At 38.8% G+C, this 23,601-nt stretch overlaps 1 protein-coding gene across 4 annotated transcripts in view; it reads left to right on the top strand.

Moving 5' to 3' along the window:
• LOC134535723 (breast carcinoma-amplified sequence 3 homolog) overlaps window positions 1-23,601 on the top strand; it is a 213,312-nt gene that overhangs the window by 90,261 nt on the left and 99,450 nt on the right. For 3 of the 4 annotated variants that reach the window (XM_063374937.1, XM_063374936.1, XM_063374934.1), the window contains exon 11: window positions 5,086-8,922. The exons of the other annotated variant lie outside the window; for it this stretch is intronic. In XM_063374937.1, the coding sequence (XP_063231007.1) occupies window positions 5,086-6,170 (1,085 nt within the window). In that variant the 3' untranslated portion in view covers window positions 6,171-8,922. Of the gene's footprint in view, window positions 1-5,085; window positions 8,923-23,601 lie in introns of those variants that run through there. 4 annotated transcript variants of the gene reach the window in all.

Raw genomic sequence — 23,601 nt, forward strand, 5'->3', positions numbered from 1 at the left:
TAGTACCATTTATATAAACTCATATGGGGAGAGACTGTTCACTATCCTACGTTATAAATGTATCTGAGTGATTTATAATGACCATATGTCACGGTAAAATAAAGAAAACAAATGATCTCTTAAACAATATCTTTAATTGGTTGTTCAAAATTATGTTATAATTACATTTACAGCTTCTTTGTAAAATGTTGCAGAACAATTTAAATATAATGAATGGAATGCAAGTAATTAATAAAAAAATAAAATAAAGGGGTCCGTGTACAGTGATTATTAAAGATATTAGCTTCATTCCATTTATTGTTTAGAAAGAGTCTCGAGCTGTGGTGATGTCTGGGAACACGGGTGGGCATCGCGTGGACCCGAGTGAAGCGAGTTGACCGATTGTCAGCACGGAACCGGAGACGCCCCCTGCATCAAAGTAATGCACTGTTACAAAAAAATATCAGCACACAAAATCCGACAGAAAGTAAAAAATATCAACACACAAAATCCGACAGAAAGTAAAAAATATCAACACACAAAATCCGACAGAGAGTCGTGACATTTAGGGAGGTAGAACTTGAGTTAAAGGCTGGATTTCACTTACCAATAATGTAGGTTTCTTTCATTGTCATCAGGACATGACGGCGAAGAAGTGAAACATTGTAGTAGTATGTTTGGTGTAGTAGCACAAAACCCACATAAAAAATGTAGGAAACTGAAAACAAATAACTATTTAACTATCACTACATGGTTTACGAGGGTTGTCTGAAAAGTTTCCGACCTCAACGTGAAGATGGCAGCACTGGTCAAGGAAAATTGGGGAATGCGTTTAGTCATGTTTTGGAATATACTTTCTGAAATTTCAGCCATTTTGGACGTGAATTGATTTTTTAACCATCGTTTTCATGAGTCAATGCGCATATTTTTGTGAAAAAGAAAAAAATGTGTATCGAAGTGTCATTAAATATTTGTTTTTGAAAGGCAACACGCCTGCGCTAATTGAAGACGAGTTGGACGGTGCACACGGCGACTCTGCGCCATCAGTTACCACAGGGAGATTTCGGGCAGCTCAATTCAAACATGGCCACACCAGCTCGGGTAACGATGAACGTCTGCGACACCAAAAACCGCGATGGGAGAATCAACTCCAAAAAATGCAAAGACTATTCCTTTGGCCGGAGAAAAAAAGAGATACTGTTTTCTAGGCTAGTCTTGGAATTGTCTTAATAAATTATTTTGGAAAAATAATAACATAACTACGCATCATTACTTGACAAGCTGAAGACAGAAATTGCAGAAAAATGTCATATTTGCAGAAACAAAAAATTTGTTTCACCAGAACAATGCGCCAGCTCACATCTCAGCGGTTGCCATGGTGCAAATCTGCGAACTGTGGTTTGAACTGCTTGACCACCCGCCTAACTCACCAGATCTAAACCCAATCGACATTTTTTTTGTTCCCTGGGTTAAAAGTTGCACTCAGAGGACAGACATTTTTGTCGAATGAGGAGGCCATCACATTCGTAAACAACTATTATGCAGAGACTCATGCAAACAATTGTTAAAAAACAACTGCTCGTCCAAAATGGCTGAAATTTCAGACAGTATATTCCAAAACATAACTAAACACATTCCCCAATTTTCATTGACGAGTGCTGCCATCTTCATGTTTAGGTCGGAAACTTTTCAGACAACCCTCGTATAGTAAAGTGGATTGAGGGAACGTCACCGCGGAGCACTGCGGAGCACGGTACGCAGGACTGTCGCTCCGCTGGCCGGGCAGTGTCCGGAGTGTGAGGGGACAGCCAGGCTCGCGCAGGCAGAACTCTGCAGGGGGCTGAACCGGCATGCGACCGACTTGCGGAGCTGCTAGGTACGGAGCCGCAGAAGGCAAGGGGTGGGGGAAAGAGGCGTGATGCATTTTGCAAGGGATACAGCATACTGGTGCGACTGTTGCCTAATGGCAGGATGCTGGTAGCTCACATGCTAGAAGGCTTAAATATACTAAAGAAATACACAAAAATTAAGATTCCCTTTAAAGAATTCTAAACTCTAGATTTAAAAATCCTTCAAAAATTAAAATTTAAGAACATGCTCTTTAATTCCCTAAAAGTGTCACATTTATGCTAAATTGTTCATTTAGCAAGTAGTTTTTTTTTTTAGCAAAACCGAGTAATGTTGTTTTGTTTCATTCCACTTTGGAAATTGTTTTTGCTGTAGTAACTGGCCTTATTTAAACTTTCGACTGCATAAAATAATATTTCTAGTATTTTGAGCTGAAGTGACGATTATGCAATGTTGACTTCCCTTCTCAGGGCCCTGCCAATACCGTAAACCTTGTCAATGGCCAGGTTTAGAGTGCAATCATGAACATAATTGTTTTAACACAAGGCAATACTGCCACTACACCCAATCCTTACTGTCTATGTTTTCACAAGGGACAGTAAATCGTAAATCAAAAGAAAAGGTAATGGCAATTGAGTGGTTGTATCAATAAATTAGTGTTTATCAAAAAAATATTAATTCTTACTTTGCTCAAAATTAACCTCAACACCACTTGTATTTTATACCAACCAAAAGTCACAACACTAACAATCTCACCTTCAAATCTACAATCCCACTTAACTTCAAAACCTGAATGATTTAATGCAAAGCTAAAAAAAAAAAAAAAAAAAAAAAAAAAAAAAAAAAAAAAAAAAAAAAAAAAAAAAAAATTACGTTTAATCCCTGTATTATAAAGAGGATTGGTTAACATTAACTCGTGTAGAAGCAGCTAAACAAAATCATAATTACAAAAAGTTACATCATATTTCTTGACCTAAGTAAATGTTTCTAACCTTTACTGATTTGTCGTAATTCATTTCACAAAAATAGCAAGCCGACCCAAATAAAAAATAACACACTGTCCTTCGCTGCTTGCTATAAAGAAAAATTATTTGGCTAAACTCAGAAACAGTTTCATCACCGGTGATTATTTTTCTCTAATTGACCGCGTGAAGTTGCACCCTAGTACCGAGGGAAAAGTTAGCATCATCACTCATAGCTGAATATTGCTATCACTCCAGCCAAGGCAACTAAGAGAGTGCTCCAAAAGGCAATGCAGCCGGAGACGTGCCCCATCTCTTCTCGCCAATCGTTCACACTTCAACCTCGAACTGCCACAAAGCCAAATAGCTCAGCACAGTTACAGCGACTTCATTTCTCTGGTGAAATTCCCCATCCCATGCAGGAATCGAGATCATCGTTTACCGCACACACTTTTCTGGTCATTGTGCAGAATGGTTAAGTTCGGTAAATTAATAATTCTCGTGTTTTTGCTGCCCACGCCAAACTGGATAAAAATAACTTGCTACTTGCCGCGCCGTGCGGTGCTGTGTCTCGTCCCAGCTGCGCCGCCGTGTCCTCACAGCGCTCCTAGCTGGCAACTCGTGTCACAGTGCTGGCAACTCGTGTCTGGGTGTACGAGTGCTCCTTGTGGTCATAGTGCAACTATTTTCATGTGATAACATTTTGATATAAAATCTGACGTGAAGCATGGTCTTGTTTTAATCTCATAGGTAGTTTTGAACTGAACGTAAAAAAAAGGGTAGATAGAAAGATTTTGGGAGTCATGAAAGAAGGCAAGTTCATGGGCTAAATCAAACAGCTGCTGATCATACTGGTTGTCGGGCAGTGTAGTAGCGAAGCCCGACAGACAACTCAGTCACTGAGGCAGAGCAGTCATGCGACAACAGTCCATGGGCTTTTCAATGCTGAGTGCCCTGTTGCATTGTAGGATGCGAAGATCTTTAGCATTGAAAATTTGCGCAAAAATACTGAAGCTCCACCATAACAAATTTTTAAGGGGCTGCATGGAATTAAACCAAATGACGTAAATATTTTTTTTCCCCCCGAATTGATTCAACTACCAGTTTCAAAGCTTTGTCATTTGTCAGTTTTCCACGTGTCCCTTCCACTGCACTGCGACAGTTTGGCACGGCACGGCACACACTGAGCCTCCTGCCGTGCAGCCCCGCGCACGTCACTGTCACACAAGGTCACACAAGGTCACACAGAAACTGTGCTCCGCACTGAGAAGATGTTGTCATCCAGCACCTTGAACAGAGGGTTGCAACCGTGGGCACGATAAGAAGACACGGCAGAACTAAAAATTACGTTCATATTGAAATGTACTTAACTGCCTAAAACTGTAAATTTTCTAAACATGTTAAGATGCATCATGTGAATATAAATTAAATTCTGTTTTTACAATGACAGTTTATAACCTCAGCAATCATCCCCAATGACTGTAGATCCCGGAGGTGTGCTATCATGACTAGATGGCAGGTGTGCTGAGTATACCTCAAGGGCGGGCTGGACGTTTTCAGTAGATGACAATATCGCAACCTCGGTGGCTCTCTATTTAGTGTGATTTGCCATTAAAGAGTCAAGTCTATTTACTTTGTTTAAGAATTATGGTATTCAATAGTTTATTCACAATTTTTATGAATGGGTTTAAGGATCTTTGCATAATTTGTTTCATTTTATCTGTACTTTGGTACTAACTTTTTCAATTTAACTTATAATTACTTGACCAGTTTTGTGTTGGTATAAAAGATATAACATCATGCTGCTGTTGGAATTTTGGTTTTTTTTATATTAACCTGTATTGCATGCTCTCCAGATGAGCTTTTCGTTGGCTTGCTACCTCAAATGGGATGGAAATTGTTTAGTGACAAATGCTTGTACCCTATTTTTGTGAAAGAGTTCGTGATGTTATCTTTTCCAAAATTATGTAAATATAAATTAGTATCAGTTGGTGGCTTAAATAACTTGGTAACACATTTTTGTCTTTTTTATTATTATATAACTGTAAAAAAATTGTATTTTTTCTGTGAACATTTGTTTTCAAAGATCTAGCCAGAGTCAGAGCATTGATCCTTTTGAATAACTGAAATCTCAGCATGAGATGATTTAAAAAAAAATGTATGCTTTGAAAATACTTAAGATTGTGTTTTCTGTGTTTGGTCTCTCCTGCATGGTCCTTTGATGAAATTACTAATAACTTAACACATATCAGTGGTTTGTTTAAAACTCCCTGCCTCTGGCTTTTTCTTTTTTAAGGACGGAGAGCGGTTTTCATATTGCGAGGGGACCAACCAACCAAGCAGAGTTGGAGTCCCGTAGAGAAGGTCGTGAACCCCGTCGGAACAGCCGTTACCGTGTCGTTGCACGCCGACAGTGGCGAAGAGCGCAGCGCCGCCGTGATCGGGGACTCCTCTCCGCACGGAGTGGTCCGTGCCGCTGCACGCCAGGGAGGGACCGCGCGGCCGAGAGCGAGCGTGTCTGCCGAGGCAGCGGCCGTGGCGGGTCGGGACGACGGGCAGCGGACCGGGAAGGACTCGGCACTACGGGAAGCAGTGTCGGGACAGACGTGCCGTGCATTTAGAGAACTCCAACAGGTCCGTGAGAACACCGATGAAACAGGCTCTCGCATGGCTGATACACCAGCTCTGCGTGAGGATGTCTCCAAGGAAGCTACAACTACCAATAAATCTAAGAAGAATAAAAGGGCAAATGAAAAAATCAAACCAAAAAAAATCTGCCCGGAGAAGCAGAGCGGAAACGATCTCGTCACGCTCAAGTATTTGGATGATTGTAGCAATGAATCCTGTGAGCAGGACGTGATAGGTAGTGAGAAGCGAGAAAGTGTTGAATCTCGGCAGACGGAGGACGTGGCCTTCGGCTGGAGGAAGACGTGGGACTGTAAGACAGGTGCAGGGCTGCCCGGAGGCAGTGACGTACCGCAGGCTGGGCACGCAGACTCGACTGTTGCTGCTGCTGGCAGCTCACCTGTCTGCTCGGGGTTTCTCCACATTCGTGAGGGTGGCTGTGAAGTGGCTGCAACAAGACTCCCTTCGGCAGGGATGTACCTCGGAGAACGCACAGAGACCCTTGGTGACGGAGAGACTGGGGAAGCTGTGGGCCCGGGCACCGACACTAACCACGGGAGCAGAAGTGCGTCCGGCCAGGTTCTGCAAAGTGTGCGCAATGTTGAGAGTAGAACTCCGGTCTCGTCTAAAGATGATCACAATACGACTCTTGCTACAGCTGCCAAAGAAAAAGATGAAGACATGTGTCTTTCAGGTGTACCTAACCCATCTAGTCAGTTTTCTAAAAAAATTCAAAAGTCAAAAAAGAAAAAATAAATACTTTTTGTTAGTCATATAGATATATACTAATTATAAATCAGTTAGATTTAATTTAAGTTATATGTTATACATACAAATGTATTCATATTTTAAATTTTAAGATATATTTATCTTGTTGCGAAATGTTTGTAAAGATGCCTTTTTTTCAATTATGTTCCATTATTGTGCATTATTACTTTGTTTAGTGAAACTATTTGCACATAATTTTTTTTAAAAAAACACAAGTAAAGTTGAGCAAAGGTGCGAACATTTGTATGGCAGAATGAGAAAAATAACTAGCAAACCCTAAGTGTTACCAGCCGTTGTCTAGGTATATTTGGTTACAGAGTTTGTCCCACGCCTCGCACCCAATCCAGTGGCAACTCGTAACTTTACAGATTGGTGGGCTGCTTGGACAATGCTCTTTTCCAATGTTGCCAGTAGATCTCGTTCTCGAAATCATGCAGGCTTCACCCATCCGCCACGAGTCCCTCCTCTGTTCTCCCACGACTGCTTGCCGCTCGCAGCCGCCGGCAGCACAGTCCAGGCCTGCCAACAGGCCGCGCACAGACCCGCGGGCTCGTTCCATATTGTTATACATCCTGAAGCAGTCACCACACAAGACTGTAGCATAATGAACGAAATTAACACTGAAATAAATTTCCAGAAAATATTAGATGAAATAAATTTAGTCATCATGATTCAAAGCAAGCATAAACAAATATCAAAATATTCCGAAGCAACTGATTACTAAACTTGAAAAAAAAATGTAGTAAAACTAAATTCTGGAGGGGAAAAAAAAAACCAGAATACTAAAAAAAAAAAATAATAAATGTTGTGGTGCATAGTACCGCAGACTAAGTTAATACATGTATTAATGTAGGTATTGCATTTTATTCCACCTTATTTGATTGCTTTTCAGTACTGTATATATTGTAATGTATTTCCATATCATGTAACTGGTTCTTGTAACTATAGTTAACGTGAGAACAGAAGGCAGGTGTGTCTACGGGAGTGGCTTCACACAGTGGAGTGGAAGATTTCACATGAGATGGTTTTGGCAGTCAGATGTGATAACTTATATAGTAATTGTAAGGAATTTGTTCCAGAGAACGGGGGAATATTTACTTATGGTAGCCAGTGCTGTGATTGGCTGAGAAATCTGTGTGTGTTGAGAGCATATTTGTAATTTTGGTTTGATATAGTCTCTGGTAGATGAAGGCTGCCATTGTGTCAGTGTGATGTTTGGTTGTTGTGCTGAAAGATTGTGTCGCACTGTTGTTCGCTAATTATTGAAGTTTATTGTAGGGAAGGACACTTTTACGTTCATTTCATTGGTCCGAGCCAGCCCACAAGTCACTGTTATTTAACATAAAATTGAAATTTCTTGGACTGCAGATGTCAGCATTTTGGCTCAGGATGATCGTGTATATTCGCATGAAGAAACCACCCCCGAGAAGTAGTTTTATTTCCAAATGTACCTTTTGTAAAGGAATTGTGAGAAATTTGTAATGACATCTTTTTTTTCTGTTCTATTTTTCAGTATTAACTTCCTTTTTTTAAAATGCTACGGGACAGTAATATTTAATTTTAAGTTACAGACTTTCTTTTTAATAATTATGTGAAGATGGTATGAAAATGGGTCTTGATAATTTATGGCGGCCATGGTGTTTTTAAAAAAGAATAAAAATTTTCCATAGTTTCCAAACTTTTTTTATTTAACAACTTTGTCTAAATTCAAAGTGTACACTCGTAAGGGATTCATGAACTGTGACAGGGTTAAGTACTGACTTAGCCCGGCCGATCTCACGTTTACCAACTCATCCAGTTTGTACGCAGTGTCAGTATTTCTAGTCTACACATTTTAATATGCTGAAAAAATTAAAATTTTGATGTCAAAAAGCTTCTCATGACATTTTCAGAAACAGAAATAGATCAATGAAATCCACTAGTTCCTGTAATCAGTTTACAACTATTAAACTCTTACTGTTGCTTTTTAATGACAGTCAGTTTGTTCACTTGTTTCATGAATGTAAGTTATTCTCTCGAAGCAGTCACAACAAAGCTGGTTCGTATTCTGATTTGTGCCCTGCATTTTGTCCTGACGGTCTCTTGGCCGAGTGGCACTATGTCCATCACTCACTTCTCCTCTGAATGTCCCTACCTGCTTCTTCCCTAACTCAGGGGAATATCCTTGCAGTGGTTAGTTTTACAATACTATCAGAAACATTCAATTCTTACATTATATTTTTGCAAGAGGTTAGGATTTTTACTTTTATCTTATTTTACATACAGTACAATTTTTTTTTAGCTTTCAAATATTAGTTAGGTAACAATAAGGACATAATGTTTTACCTGGAACAATTTTAACAGTTTAGCAAGAAATTTCCCTCCCTAAAAATATTACCCCCTAAAAAAAATGTTGAATGGGATGTGCACCATTGCAGCTGAGGAATGCTTTGGAAAAACAAACTAGATATGTTGAGGGTGTTAGTGAGAAGGTCAAAATCTTATTCCATGGTGTGCGTGTCTTGTTATGGTGCCTAAATAGAACAAAGGTAACACAATATATGCTGACCCGTCAAAACTCGATGATAGTTTGGAACGAGAAGTATTTGCTATCTCATCAGTGGACTACATTGTTACGTTGTATGTTTTTGCCCGGCTAAGCACACATAGAAACGTAACAAAACAAAACAAACAATGTTCCTGAGGAATTTTTCATTACTATGGTTCTGCGTTATTTGGAAATAAAGAGTTTGTTAAATTATCTTTGTTTATTTCTTTAAAAAAAATGTTTTTTCTCATTGTTACATGGCCTCAATACACAATTTTACAAATGAATTTAGTTAGAAAAACTTCGTTACTTGCACAGTTTTTGTCTTTTCGTATACGAATTTTAACGATGTCTTTGAATTTTGATAGGATGAGGTCCAAATACATACCACAGCACCATACATCTTGCCGTTGATGGTCGAGGAGTCTTGTCACTCGCCAAAGAAAAAAAAAAACTTAGTAATGTCCCTTGGTTAATTACCTAACTCAAGGTACCGTCGATCGCGGACCGTAATCTCACGAAGTCGGGCCGATGCCGACGCCTAGGGCCTAAATTTCTAGTTTCTAGTCCGAAAAACAATGAACTTAAGTTAAAAAATACGACCTGGCCCCAGCCCCTAGGCGTTAAATTGTCCCTTAGTAATTTTTCATTTGTCTTGCGACTTGCCGACGACGCGACCGAGTTCGGCGACGATCGAGCAACAAGTGACTTGGTCGACGAGATTACCTTCCCTTGTAAAGGTGAAAACAAGGGAGGCAACCCCATGGGCCAACTGACCAATCAGCGCACATAATTCCAAAACATGACCATATAAGGAAATTTGTACGGGCACATCACTTGACGCCAGGGCTTGCCCTGGTTGGCTGGCTAGTGGTAGCCTCCAGAGACCCTTCCAGGCGGTCGCTACAGCTGTGCGTTCATGTGACGCGTAAATCCCAAACACGCATTTACAAAGTGAAAAATAACTTTCTGGCGCCAGAGTGTCGCGCTTGTCCGTTCTTCCTTCTGTACCTTCCAGACTATTCTCCAGATATTACACTAGCAATATCCAATAGAATATAAAATTACCCAAAAAATTCAATGTTAAAAATTTAGTAAACAAAGTTGAAATTCATACCATATTAGAAACTTTTGTTTAAAAATGATGTCCTGTAAAATTATAATCTATACTGTTAGTAGTATAGGAAAGTATTTCCGAGGACTGGCGCCGGCGCGTGGTGTGTGGCCGGTGGTGTCGACCGCCATCTTGGATTGTGACGTCACGGCGGCCATCTTGGATGGTTGTGACCTTGACCTTGACCTTTGACCTTGACCTTGAATTTGATCCTCAAAATGTGTCAAAATCCGCCAAAATTGGGCAAAATTTGCCCAAAATTCCTCAAAAATCGCCAAAATTTCAATTTCTGTGAAAAAAAATTCCGCCAAAAATTCGCAAAAAATTCCTCAATTCGAAAATCAGGATTTCGAAAATCCTCAAAAGTCGTTTTGCCCTAGAAAGAACCCTAATTCCTAAAACTGGCTTAAAACTCCTAAGAGATAGCCGCTTATAAGCCATTTCTAGGAATAAGGATACCATGACCGCCATCTTGGATTATGTCGTCACCGATGCATTTTTCGTTACGGCCGCCATCTTTAACTTTTTTTTTTATTATCCGATTTTAATAAAATATTTTTTAAAAATTATAAAAAAAAATTAAATAATAAAATTTTAATAAAACATTTATAAAAAACAAACATTAACGGCACGGAGTTCGGAGTCCTCGGTTCGAACCCGGTGAGGGCAAAAAAAATTAAAAATGGCGACAGGCTCCTTCCTTAATGGTGGCTGCAGGCAGACTGACTCCCACCACTTTTCTTAAAGCAGATATATCGTCACCTAGTATGACGTCATGTCCGCCATCTTGTCTTCGTTGCTGGAGACCACCATCTTGTTTTCGTCGGCGAGAGTGCGCTGACGCCATGTTAGTTTAGTTCTTATCCGCTAGAGTGCAGTAATCATTTATTACTAAGGTGCCCGCCATCTTGAAATTTGGACGCCATATTGAAAATCCGTAATTATTTAGCTAGAAATTCGGGAAAAATTTCTAAATTCGTTAAATAAATCACTCATTAATTTACATATTGATTCGATCCGCTCCTGTCCTTGGTTCGATACTTGATCGATGCAATAATGTTTAATTTTATGTAAAAAATAATAATTTCAATAAACCATGTTCAACATTCGTAAAGAGACTCTAAATCCTCTACGACCACCATCCTATCAGACATCAAGACCACCATATTGGAAATGCGTAATTTTAATGCTAGAGATCCGGGAAAAAGTTCAGAACTCATTAAATAAATTTCCGATCAATAAACTGATTAATTAGATCGACTAAGGTCCTTGGTACGATCCCAGGCCGATACAAAACAACTTTAATATTTTAAAAAAGCACCACTAAAGTGTAAGGTTCGAGGAATTAAACACCGCAAGTTCTTTTACAAACATAATATTTATTACATAATTTCTATTCTACTACAGGATCACTTACGAAAGCCAGCAATCTTATAATCATTTAGTTCCGCAGCGGTGTGAAATGACTAATTCTTATCTCCAATCGGTTTATACTAGACAGAGTCCAGCCAGAACCTTTACAGACATAGTCCACCTCTTCTTGACAGAGTTTCTGGATACCGTTTTTAACAGTTTGCTTCACATCGTTAGAACTGTAAATTACTGCAGCCGATGTCTTGAATGCACACTTCTTCACTTTGTCATCGAACGGATATGGCTTTCCATATATACAGTCCAACCACAAGTTATATTTCAAAGGTCCGTTTGTTGCTACATCATCAGTAAGCTGATTGATTATCTTCTGTCTGATATCGTCAAGAAAATTACAAATGTCCTTCGACTCACCGAACGTATTTAGATAATAGTAGTCTTTCAAAGTTCCACGAAATGCAGACTGCGCCAAGTAGAAGCCATTATCGTTCACTTGTAATGCTCCGAACACAGTCTTAGGTTTAGTTCCATGTTCAGACGTCATAACAATCGGTTGCTGGGCATCTGTTTTTTTGGTTGTACGCTTTCGTGTCTCCAATCTAAAGCAAGGAGCCGAAATGTCGGCAGGTAGTTCAGCAGTAGGAGCACAGACTCCACCTTTACATTTTTTCGCATGATGTCGCAAACTGTCAATTCGAGTAAACCATTTAAGGCACTCATCACATCGAAACTTCATGCGAGAAGGATTCTTCGTGCATTTGCTCCGCTCATGTCTTCGTGCATCATGGGAAAATGCGAACGGCGTATCACAGTAGCTGCAAGGATACCGTGGTGATGAAGACGATCCTTTCAGACCCGATCCAGATACAGACGTTGCAACAGTAGTACCATTTCCAGGCATTCTCTTATGCACATCGATGCATCGTTGTTGCGCCGAAACCTTTACTTTCTGCCGCACAGCAGGACCTTTGCATGCCTTCATGTGCGTTTTCATATTATCTTTTCTGGCAAACTGCTTATGACATTTCTCACAAACAAACATTTTACGATATAGGTTCTTGGCACATTCGCTCCTCTCGTGTCGCCGGGCATTGCTGTTGTTTGAGAAAATCTTGTCGCAGTAACAGCACCGATGTTCGCTAGTTGTCAAATCAGCATCCATTGAAGTCTCCATCGAGGTCGTATCGTCGATCGTCGTGGTTTCCTGCACATCCAGCTCAGTAGTCATTAAGCTATCTTCTGCTGGTGGTATCACATCTGTTGAAATCTCCTCCAATGTCGACGTCGTCGTCGTTGCCAATGGGATCTGCTCCACCATTGTCGTCGCTGACGTCAAGGTTCCCGTAGACGATGGTACAACGTCCATCGAGTTCGGCGTTAAAGTCGGTAAAGATGCCATCGAGTTCTCAAGAACAGGTAATTACACGACTTATGCACCAGATGAAATAATCTAGGTGATCCTTACACCGTCGACGACAGTAACAAACTGAGCGACCTGCTGTCTAGGACTCGCTTATATACATGCACCGGATGGAATAATACGCAAGTCAAATCAAGAACCATTTACTATAATACTAGAGTCAAAACAACATTAAAAATATAAGGACCATCAACGAAAAGGCAGCACATTTGGAAGCACCGACAACGAAAAGGCAGCACATTTGGAAGCACCGACTACGAAAAGGCAGCACATTTGGAAGCACCGACTACGAAAAGGCAGCACATTTGGAAGCACCGACTACGAAAAGGCAGCACATTTGGAAGCACCGACTACGAAAAGGCAGCACATTTGGAAGCACCGACAACGAAAAGGCAGCACATTTGGAAGCACCGACAACGAAAAGGCAGCACATTTGGAAGCACCGACAACGAAAAGGCAGCACATTTGGAAGCACCGAAAACGAAAAGGCAGCACATTTGGAAGCACCGACAACGAAAAGGCAGCACATTTGGAAGCTCCATCAACAAAAAAAAAAAAGGCAAAAAGGAAGCACAAGTTACGAGATCTATGTCTTAGTTAGAAATCAGAATACAAGAAATAAAAACATTAAATTCTTATAATTTAAATTATTTATTTTATTGCTTTACACTATACAAATGCAAGTAAAACAAGCCATTATTGTATGTAGCCAGCATTCCTCAGTTCCTTGAGTATGAAGGATATTTCTTTGATGCAAGAATAGTTTCCTGCACAAAGCGAACCACGTAGAAGTCTTAGCCGGTCAACCAATATGTTTGGATCTTTCCATGATGTGTAATCATTCTCTTCTACCACCATCTTCCTTGCACCTTTATAATTATTATGATCTCTGGTGTCTTCCGTTTTACCACCAACCGCAGGGTAACTTTGATGTTTGAGACGGTGATCATCACAAGCTTGATCAGATTTATTTAATATATCACGTCGTTTCCATCGTTTCGGTCTCAGGACACCGCCACATTCTTCAATCTTGGCAGCTTTAGGTGCTTCATCATAGTCTATGTCTTTGTAAACAGCCTCAGAGTCACTGTAACAATCACCGTAGAAGGAATCGTCTTCACCCAATTTACCGTAATAATTCGATGTTGATGATGTTGAAGTGTCTTCATCGTCTTCATGCTTCCTTTTTAGGAGTCCATCATTTTTACAAAGTAGGAAAGATCTACTTGAATTCGGCTGGAATATATTCTCACTTTTCACGTTAAGGATTCTTCCATTGTCTTCATTCTTCCGTAAATCATCAACCTCCTTCAATTTAAGTTCTTTGTCGAGATCGGAAGAGCCAAGAAAATTATTGTCGTAATGCAGATCACTCTTCCTTAGGCTAGTAGATTCATCGTTGTCCTCTAGCTTGTACGCAGGCTTGGCGCTACAAGTTCTGCCATGTCTTTTTAGGCTCTCTCTCCGCGTAAACGACTTGCTACATCGAACACAACTTATCATATTGCGCAGTGGATTTTTAACACAGTCATTCTTCTCGTGTTGTCTTTTATTCTTTCTCAAGATAAACTCTTTACTGCAAAACTTACACCTATGTTCTTTCGATACAGCGTCAGATCCCGAATCGGAATTCATATTAGTTACTGAGACTAATGCCAGATACCAATTGAGTGTATTAAATTAGATCCAATACTTAAATAGAAATTTTTTCATATTTCATCAGCGAGAATTAATATATCTCATGCAAAAGTACTTTATGCATGTAGTTCTGCTTTTCAACAACAGATGTCGCCACATGTTGCTTGCAGGTAAATCATATTTAGTTTTTTTATGCGGGATGCGGGATGCTCACTAACGATCGCAAAAGAAGGATGGCTTCGCTAGACTCCAAGGAAAAGGAAGTATGTTGGTGCTCCACAGATGTCTCATGGCGTAATATTAATTTGACTGAGTAATGATATTTTTTAATTCCACCTGATGAAAATATTGCAAGTTTTGATTTAGTAGCAGAAATTATCGAATTAAATGTAACTCCAAATAAAATGACATGTCTCATTAGACAAAAAAAAATCCATGCGGAGAGCGGTTTCTCAGAATAGTCAGAAACACTTGAAGAAACCACAGGATTGATTGCAAGAACACGGGAAAAACCATCAAAATATTGACAGGAATAATCAGGAGCACACGGAGAAAACCATCATAATATTGGCAAGAATAATCAGGAGCACACGGAGAAAACCATCATAATATTGACCAGATTAATCAGAAGTACTCGGAGAAAACCACCACATGTTTTCTTTGATATCATAAAATTACAGGAATAAATATTAAATATAAAAATAAATTAATAAAAAAAATTTAAAAAAAAATTAAAAAAAATTTAAAAAAATTTAAAAAAATGCATAAACAGTTTCTGCTAGCTTGTAAACTTATCATTGTTGAGCAAAGATAGAGTTCTTGTACAAGCCAGAAATTTATGCATTTTTTTTAATTTTTTTAATTTTTTTTTAATTTTTTTTAAATTTTTTTTTATTAATTTATTTTTATATTTAATATTTATTCCTGTAATTTTATGATATCAAAGAAAACATGTGGTGGTTTTCTCCGAGTACTTCTGATTAATCTGGTCAATATTATGATGGTTTTCTCCGTGTGCTCCTGATTATTCTTGCCAATATTATGATGGTTTTCTCCGTGTGCTCCTGATTATTCCTGTCAATATTTTGTTGGTTTTTCCCGTGTTCTTGCAATCAATCCTGTGGTTTCTTCAAGTGTTTCTGACTATTCTGAGAAACCGCTCTCCGCATGGATTTTTTTTTGTCTAATGAGACATGTCATTTTATTTGGAGTTACATTTAATTCGATAATTTCTGCTACTAAATCAAAACTTGCAATATTTTCATCAGGTGGAATTAAAAAATATCATTACTCAGTCAAATTAATATTACGCCATGAGACATCTGTGGAGCACCAACATACTTCCTTTTCCTTGGAGTCTAGCGAAGCCATCCTTCTTTTGCGATCGTTAGTGAGCATCCCGCATCCCGCATAAAAAAACTAAATATGATTTACCTGCAAGCAACATGTGGCGACATCTGTTGTTGAAAAGCAGAACTACATGCATAAAGTACTTTTGCATGAGATATATTAATTCTCGCTGATGAAATATGAAAAAATTTCTATTTAAGTATTGGATCTAATTTAATACACTCAATTGGTATCTGGCATTAGTCTCAGTAACTAATATGAATTCCGATTCGGGATCTGACGCTGTATCGAAAGAACATAGGTGTAAGTTTTGCAGTAAAGAGTTTATCTTGAGAAAGAATAAAAGACAACACGAGAAGAATGACTGTGTTAAAAATCCACTGCGCAATATGATAAGTTGTGTTCGATGTAGCAAGTCGTTTACGCGGAGAGAGAGCCTAAAAAGACATGGCAGAACTTGTAGCGCCAAGCCTGCGTACAAGCTAGAGGACAACGATGAATCTACTAGCCTAAGGAAGAGTGATCTGCATTACGACAATAATTTTCTTGGCTCTTCCGATCTCGACAAAGAACTTAAATTGAAGGAGGTTGATGATTTACGGAAGAATGAAGACAATGGAAGAATCCTTAACGTGAAAAGTGAGAATATATTCCAGCCGAATTCAAGTAGATCTTTCCTACTTTGTAAAAATGATGGACTCCTAAAAAGGAAGCATGAAGACGATGAAGACACTTCAACATCATCAACATCGAATTATTACGGTAAATTGGGTGAAGACGATTCCTTCTACGGTGATTGTTACAGTGACTCTGAGGCTGTTTACAAAGACATAGACTATGATGAAGCACCTTAAGCTGCCAAGATTGAAGAATGTGGCGGTGTCCTGAGACCGAAACGATGGAAACGACGTGATATATTAAATAAATCTGATCAAGCTTGTAATGATCACCGTCTCAAACATGAAAGTTACCCTGCGGTTGGTGGTAAAATGGAAGACACCAGAGATCATAATAATTATAAAGGTGCAAGGAAGATGGTGGTAGAAGAGAATGATTACACGTCATGGAAAGATCCAAACATATTGGTTGACCGGCTAAGACTTCTACGTGGTTCGCTTTGTGCAGGAAACTATTCTTGCATCAAAGAAATATCCTTCATACTCAAGGAACTGAGGAATGCTGGCTACATACAATAATGGCTTGTTTTACTTGCATTTGTATAGTGTAAAGCAATAAAATAAATAATTTAAATTATAAGAATTTAATGTTTTTATTTCTTGTATTCTGATTTCTAACTAAGACATAGATCTCGTAACTTGTGCTTCCTTTTTGCCTTTTTTTTTTTTTGTTGATGGAGCTTCCAAATGTGCTGCCTTTTCGTTGTCGGTGCTTCCAAATGTGCTGCCTTTTCGTTTTCGGTGCTTCCAAATGTGCTGCCTTTTCGTTGTCGGTGCTTCCAAATGTGCTGCCTTTTCGTTGTCGGTGCTTCCAAATGTGCTGCCTTTTCGTTGTCGGTGCTTCCAAATGTGCTGCCTTTTCGTAGTCGGTGCTTCCAAATGTGCTGCCTTTTCGTAGTCGGTGCTTCCAAATGTGCTGCCTTTTCGTAGTCGGTGCTTCCAAATGTGCTGCCTTTTCGTAGTCGGTGCTTCCAAATGTGCTGCCTTTTCGTTGTCGGTGCTTCCAAATGTGCTGCCTTTTCGTTGATGGTCCTTATATTTTTAATGTTGTTTTGACTCTAGTATTATAGTAAATGGTTCTTGATTTGACTTGCGTATTATTCCATCCGGTGCATGTATATAAGCGAGTCCTAGACAGCAGGTCGCTCAGTTTGTTACTGTCGTCGACGGTGTAAGGATCACCTAGATTATTTCATCTGGTGCATAAGTCGTGTAATTACCTGTTCTTGAGAACTCGATGGCATCTTTACCGACTTTAACGCCGAACTCGATGGACGTTGTACCATCGTCTACGGGAACCTTGACGTCAGCGACGACAATGGTGGAGCAGATCCCGTTGGCAACGACGACGACGTCGACATTGGAGGAGATTTCAACAGATGTGATACCACCAGCAGAAGATAGCTTAATGACTACTGAGCTGGATGTGCAGGAAACCACGACGATCGACGATACGACCTCGATGGAGACTTCAATGGATGCTGATTTGACAACTAGCGAACATCGGTGCTGTTACTGCGACAAGATTTTCTCAAACAACAGCAATGCCCGGCGACACGAGAGGAGCGAATGTGCCAAGAACCTATATCGTAAAATGTTTGTTTGTTAGAAATGTCATAAGCAGTTTGCCAGAAAAGATAATATGAAAACGCACATGAAGGCATGCAAAGGTCCTGCTGTGCGGCAGAAAGTAAAGGTTTCGGCGCAACAACGATGCATCGATGTGCATAAGAGAATGCCTGGAAATGGTACTACTGTTGCAACGTCTGTATCTGGATCGGGTCTGAAAGGATCGTCTTCATCACCACGGTATCCTTGCAGCTACTGTGATACGCCGTTCGCATTTTCCCATGATGCACGAAGACATGAGCGGAGCAAATGCACGAAGAATCCTTCTCGCATGAAGTTTCGATGTGATGAGTGCCTTAAATGGTTTACTCGAATTGACAGTTTGCGACATCATGCGAAAAAATGTAAAGGTGGAGTCTGTGCTCCTACTGCTGAACTACCTGCCGACATTTCGGCTCCTTGCTTTAGATTGGAGACACGAAAGCGTACAACCAAAAAAACAGATGCCCAGCAACCGATTGTTATGACGTCTGAACATGGAACTAAACCTAAGACTGTGTTCGGAGCATTACAAGTGAACGATAATGGCTTCTACTTGGCGCAGTCTGCATTTCGTGGAACTTTGAAAGACTACTATTATCTAAATACGTTCGGTGAGTCGAAGGGCATTTGTAATTTTCTTGACGATATCAGACAGAAGATAATCAATCAGCTTACTGATGATGTAGCAACAAACGGACCTTTGAAATATAACTTGTGGTTGGACTGTATATATGGAAAGCCATATCCGTTCGATGACAAAGTGAAGAAGTGTGCATTCAAGACATCGGCTGCAGTAATTTACAGTTCTAACGATGTGAAGCAAACTGTTAAAAACGGTATCCAGAAACTCTGTCAAGAAGAGGTGGACTATGTCTATAAAGGTTCTGGCTGGACTCTGTCTAGTACAAACCGATTGGAGATAAGAATTAGTCATTTCACACCGCTGCGGAACTAAATGATTATAAGATTGCTGGCTTTCGTAAGTGATCCTGTAGTAGAATAGAAATTATGTAATAAATATTATGTTTGTAAAAGAACTTGCGGTGTTTAATTCCTCGAACCTTACACTTTAGTGGTGCTTTTTTAAAATATTAAAGTTGTTTTGTATCGGCCTGGGATCGTACCAAGGACCTTAGTCGATCTAATTAATCAGTTTATTGATCGGAAATTTATTTAATGAGTTCTGAACTTTTTCCCGGATCTCTAGCATTAAAATTACGCATTTCCAATATGGTGGTCTTGATGTCTGATAGGATGGTGGTCGTAGAGGATTTAGAGTCTCTTTACGAATGTTGAACATGGTTTATTGAAATTATTATTTTTTACATAAAATTAAACATTATTGCATCGATCAAGTATCGAACCAAGGACAGGAGCGGATCGAATCAATATGTAAATTAATGAGTGATTTATTTAACGAATTTAGAAATTTTTCCCGAATTTCTAGCTAAATAATTACGGATTTTCAATATGGCGTCCAAATTTCAAGATGGCGGGCACCTTAGTAATAAATGATTACTGCACTCTAGCGGATAAGAACTAAACTAACATGGCGTCAGCGCACTCTCGCCGACGAAAACAAGATGGTGGTCTCCAGCAACGAAGACAAGATGGCGGACATGACGTCATACTAGGTGACGATATATCTGCTTTAAGAAAAGTGGTGGGAGTCAGTCTGCCTGCAGCCACCATTAAGGAAGGAGCCTGTCGCCATTTTTAATTTTTTTTGCCCTCACCGGGTTCGAACCGAGGACTCCGAACTCCGTGCCGTTAATGTTTGTTTTTTATAAATGTTTTATTAAAATTTTATTATTTAATTTTTTTTTATAATTTTTAAAAAAATATTTTATTAAAATCGGATAATAAATAAAAAAGTTAAAGATGGCGGCCGTAACGAAAAATGCATCGGTGACGACATAATCCAAGATGGCGGTCATGGTATCCTTATTCCTAGAAATGGCTTATAAGCGGCTATCTCTTAGGAGTTTTAAGCCAGTTTTAGGAATTAGGGTTCTTTCTAGGGCAAAACGACTTTTGAGGATTTTCGAAATCCTGATTTTCGAATTGAGGAATTTTTTGCGAATTTTTGGCGGAATTTTTTTTCACAGAAATTGAAATTTTGGCGATTTTTGAGGAATTTTGGGCAAATTTTGCCCAATTTTGGCGGATTTTGACACATTTTGAGGATCAAATTCAAGGTCAAGGTCCAAGGTCAAGGTCACAACCATCCAAGATGGCCGCCGTGACGTCACAATCCAAGATGGCGGTCGACACCACCGGCCACACACCACGCGCCGGCGCCAGTCCTCGGAAATACTTTCCTATACTACTACTGTTTTAATCAAAACAATTACTGAAATTAATTATCAAATATCAAAATTAATTATTACGAACTGGAGTAAACCCTCAAATTAATAATTAAGTATCTCAAGGAAATAAGGATTTTAAGGTTTTCCATGAAATTTAACCAAAGTAATTAATAACAATTTTTAACAACTCTGAACTATCCTTATCTACATATTAAATAATTACCATCTTTCATATCAACATTATTCTTAATCAATATTCTTATGACCCAAAAAAATATATATGTATATAACAAATCTTCATTGTGCAATGCTACAACATGTTGGGTCAAATAGATAGTGCACCAAACTTGATGCTAACTCAGACTATTAGCAAATTCCTCTCAAGAGAAAGCGTCAGAACTTTTATTAGTACTCTGTTTGGAATATTACATTTTCTCAGACTTCCATTCCAATTCATTTCATCAGAAGTTTTTCAGTGCCAATTTCTGAGAATCTTTGGGATTTTGACAGCGTTATTTGTCACTCTGATGACATAATCATTTATGGTGAATATTTAGTGAACATGATCTTCACAAAGTATTTGCTGAACTTTAGCCTGAAAGTGTGGACACTTTGTAACAGTCCAGACTGCATGCTGAATAACTGTTTTTAAGTTCCAAATTATTACCTTTGATGATTAACCACGGGATTTGGATGTTTTTCTTGTGAAAATAAAAAAAGCATTTGAAAATAGAAATAGGTTAATTTACTATTACTTTAACCAAAATTGCAAAAGATGCCATTTCTTATTGAAGAGACAGTGCTATATGAAAGGACAACACTGTTTCTTACCAAAACTTTAACTTTACCAAGACAGTTCGTCGCTCCGAAACAAATTCCAAAATGTTCAAGTTTACTTAAAAACCATAAAAATTGATTACATCCTCTGGTCATAGTTGCCTTTGAACTCACGGCGCATTGGCCAACACCAAAATTATATTCAGGCCTCACCTGATCCATGCTGCCTCCTGTGGCCAAATATTTAAATAAGATTGTTCAAAATAATTTTAACAGCCTGGCCCACACCACAAAATAATGTGAAGTTCTTTGCAACCACATAATATTAAATATTTTTGAGCCTTCATCTCTATAAACTCCAAACAATGCCTGACTTATGGTGACTAATGAGTCCACTCACTAGAAAAACCTGAACTTGTGGTTTAATCACAGACCGCCTTTCAACTACAAAACACTTTTCACCTCCCACAACTCCTTGTAATTTTCTTCCCACGTAGAACTTTGGATTTTTCTGTCTCTCACACAGACAGATCGCCTGCATGGGAATGGCTGTAATTCACTATTGTCACGTGCAAGATACCCTTCTCCCCGTCTCACTCGCCACAGGTGCTGGATATCATCCTGCTTCCAGGCAAATTATATCTTAAAAATTACCTGAACACATAATAATCTAGGCAACTGGTGAAAAGTATACAAAATTAATATTTAGAGGCTGAAAAAATACTTAAAATAGTAACTAATACAAAACATTGTCTTTAAAATGCATTTCTCAAACATGAATACCTCTAAAACAGATAATCAGCTGTTATTTACACTACCAAAAAAACCTAATCAAGTATTGTATTATTCTTAAGAGCATTGTGGCAATCATGAGTTCACAGGTCAGCTATGGCCTGCATTGCACATGAACAAAGCACTTGCAGAAAATATGAGGTCTTGTACCTAGGTATTTCATTTGAGACTGTTCACAATGTGAAAGTTGTGAAGCTTATTGCTGAGTTTGATGTGACATTTTGAATAAAAGAGTTTACATACAAATATTGTAGATTTTTTTCTTTACTAAAAAAATTTTTTTACGCTGTCCACGATTTCACTAAATTAACAGAGTTGATGGCTACTCAATACTCGGTAGGTACTGAAAGAATTCGAGGTTTAGTGAAACGCCCCGTGGTGGCTTCCTGCCGACTGCGGTCAGCGACATTCCAGTTGAACTAGAGGTGGTCTGAGTGCGGCCCGGACCACAGCAGAGTTCGCAGTGCGAGCGATGACTGCTCAGGCAAGGCACTGCACTGGTCTGTCAAGTCGGTTTACGTGATAACGTCATAACAAACATTGATGAAAAATTGCATTCTTTTTAATATTCAAATATTATTTACAGTTTTTGCAAATTTAATTTAAATAATTTGTTTAAATATATTCACGAACAATTAGTTAAAAAGCCCGCCTTAACCTGGTTGATATTATAGAAGATTTTCTCGCATGGTGGTTGGCCGGTTCTTGCACGCTCGGCTCAGGCGGAACGTGACGATGTTTTGTTCGTGCAGCCGGCGTTCATCGATTTATAAGACGGTTATCACGTCAAAAATAGTATCAGCCGGGGACTTTGCCGGAAAAGCTGCCTTCCTATTGGCTACATATATTGTTCTTACAACTACTGTTATGTGATTCCCCATTCAGAGAGCTTTCCCTCAGACCTGGTGAAAGTTTCTGTCTCTCTTTACCACAGGATGCGATAAAATATCGTCATGCCATTTTGGCATCTCAGCATCGTTCATCTGTCTGTTTCACAGACAATACTGTCCTACGTTCTAAAAACCTCATAAACAAACTATAAAACATACGTATAACTATAGTTATAAAACTAACATTTAAATAAAATATGGATAAAATCACACTTAGTAACCCAGCCAACATTGTGACAATCAGTAAAAATGCAGTTAAAATGCTTGTTTAAATTAAATAAACACCGAAATTATTTATAAGAATATTAATTACCTATGTCAAAATACAAGTATGAAAAACTAGGTCACTATGACCTTGAATCCGTACAATCAGCTGATCCATTTGAATGACAAAAACACGTACCATTTATTCCTCTCAAGAAATACTTCAAAGCCAGGGAGGGGCGAGGGGGTTCAATGCTACCGCATCATAAATTTTATTGAGGAGTCAGAAGGGTAAGTGCTTGCACCTTTCCAAATGTCAGTTCAGAAGTTCAAACTTCTTGTTCGTCTAGTTTTTGAATAGGATATTATACCAGATCCAGAGCAAAATGCCTTCAGAGAACTGCACCATCCAGCTCAGGCTCAGGCATGTGTTGGGTTTAATAAACTTTTTTGTATTTATTATTATTATGTTGTTTCAAATAGAAATAAAGAAATAAACATAAATTAACAAAATAATTACTCACTTTAAAATAACAGGTCAGAATATCAATAATTATTGATAAATCAATATTGATTAATTAACAATGAATATTTCTCACTATTGAAATTTTTTTAGTAAATATCAATCAAAGCCCTTGCTTGTATATGTCTCTGCTTGGGTACAAGATATTAGCTGCAGAGCATCAGGATTTCTTTTCCCTCTGAGACTTGAGATAAAAAATTTTTTTCCGTTTTTCGT

This window comes from Bacillus rossius, chromosome 10 (genome assembly GCF_032445375.1).
Source record: "Bacillus rossius redtenbacheri isolate Brsri chromosome 10, Brsri_v3, whole genome shotgun sequence".
NCBI classification, from domain to species: Eukaryota; Metazoa; Arthropoda; class Insecta; order Phasmatodea; family Bacillidae; genus Bacillus; species Bacillus rossius.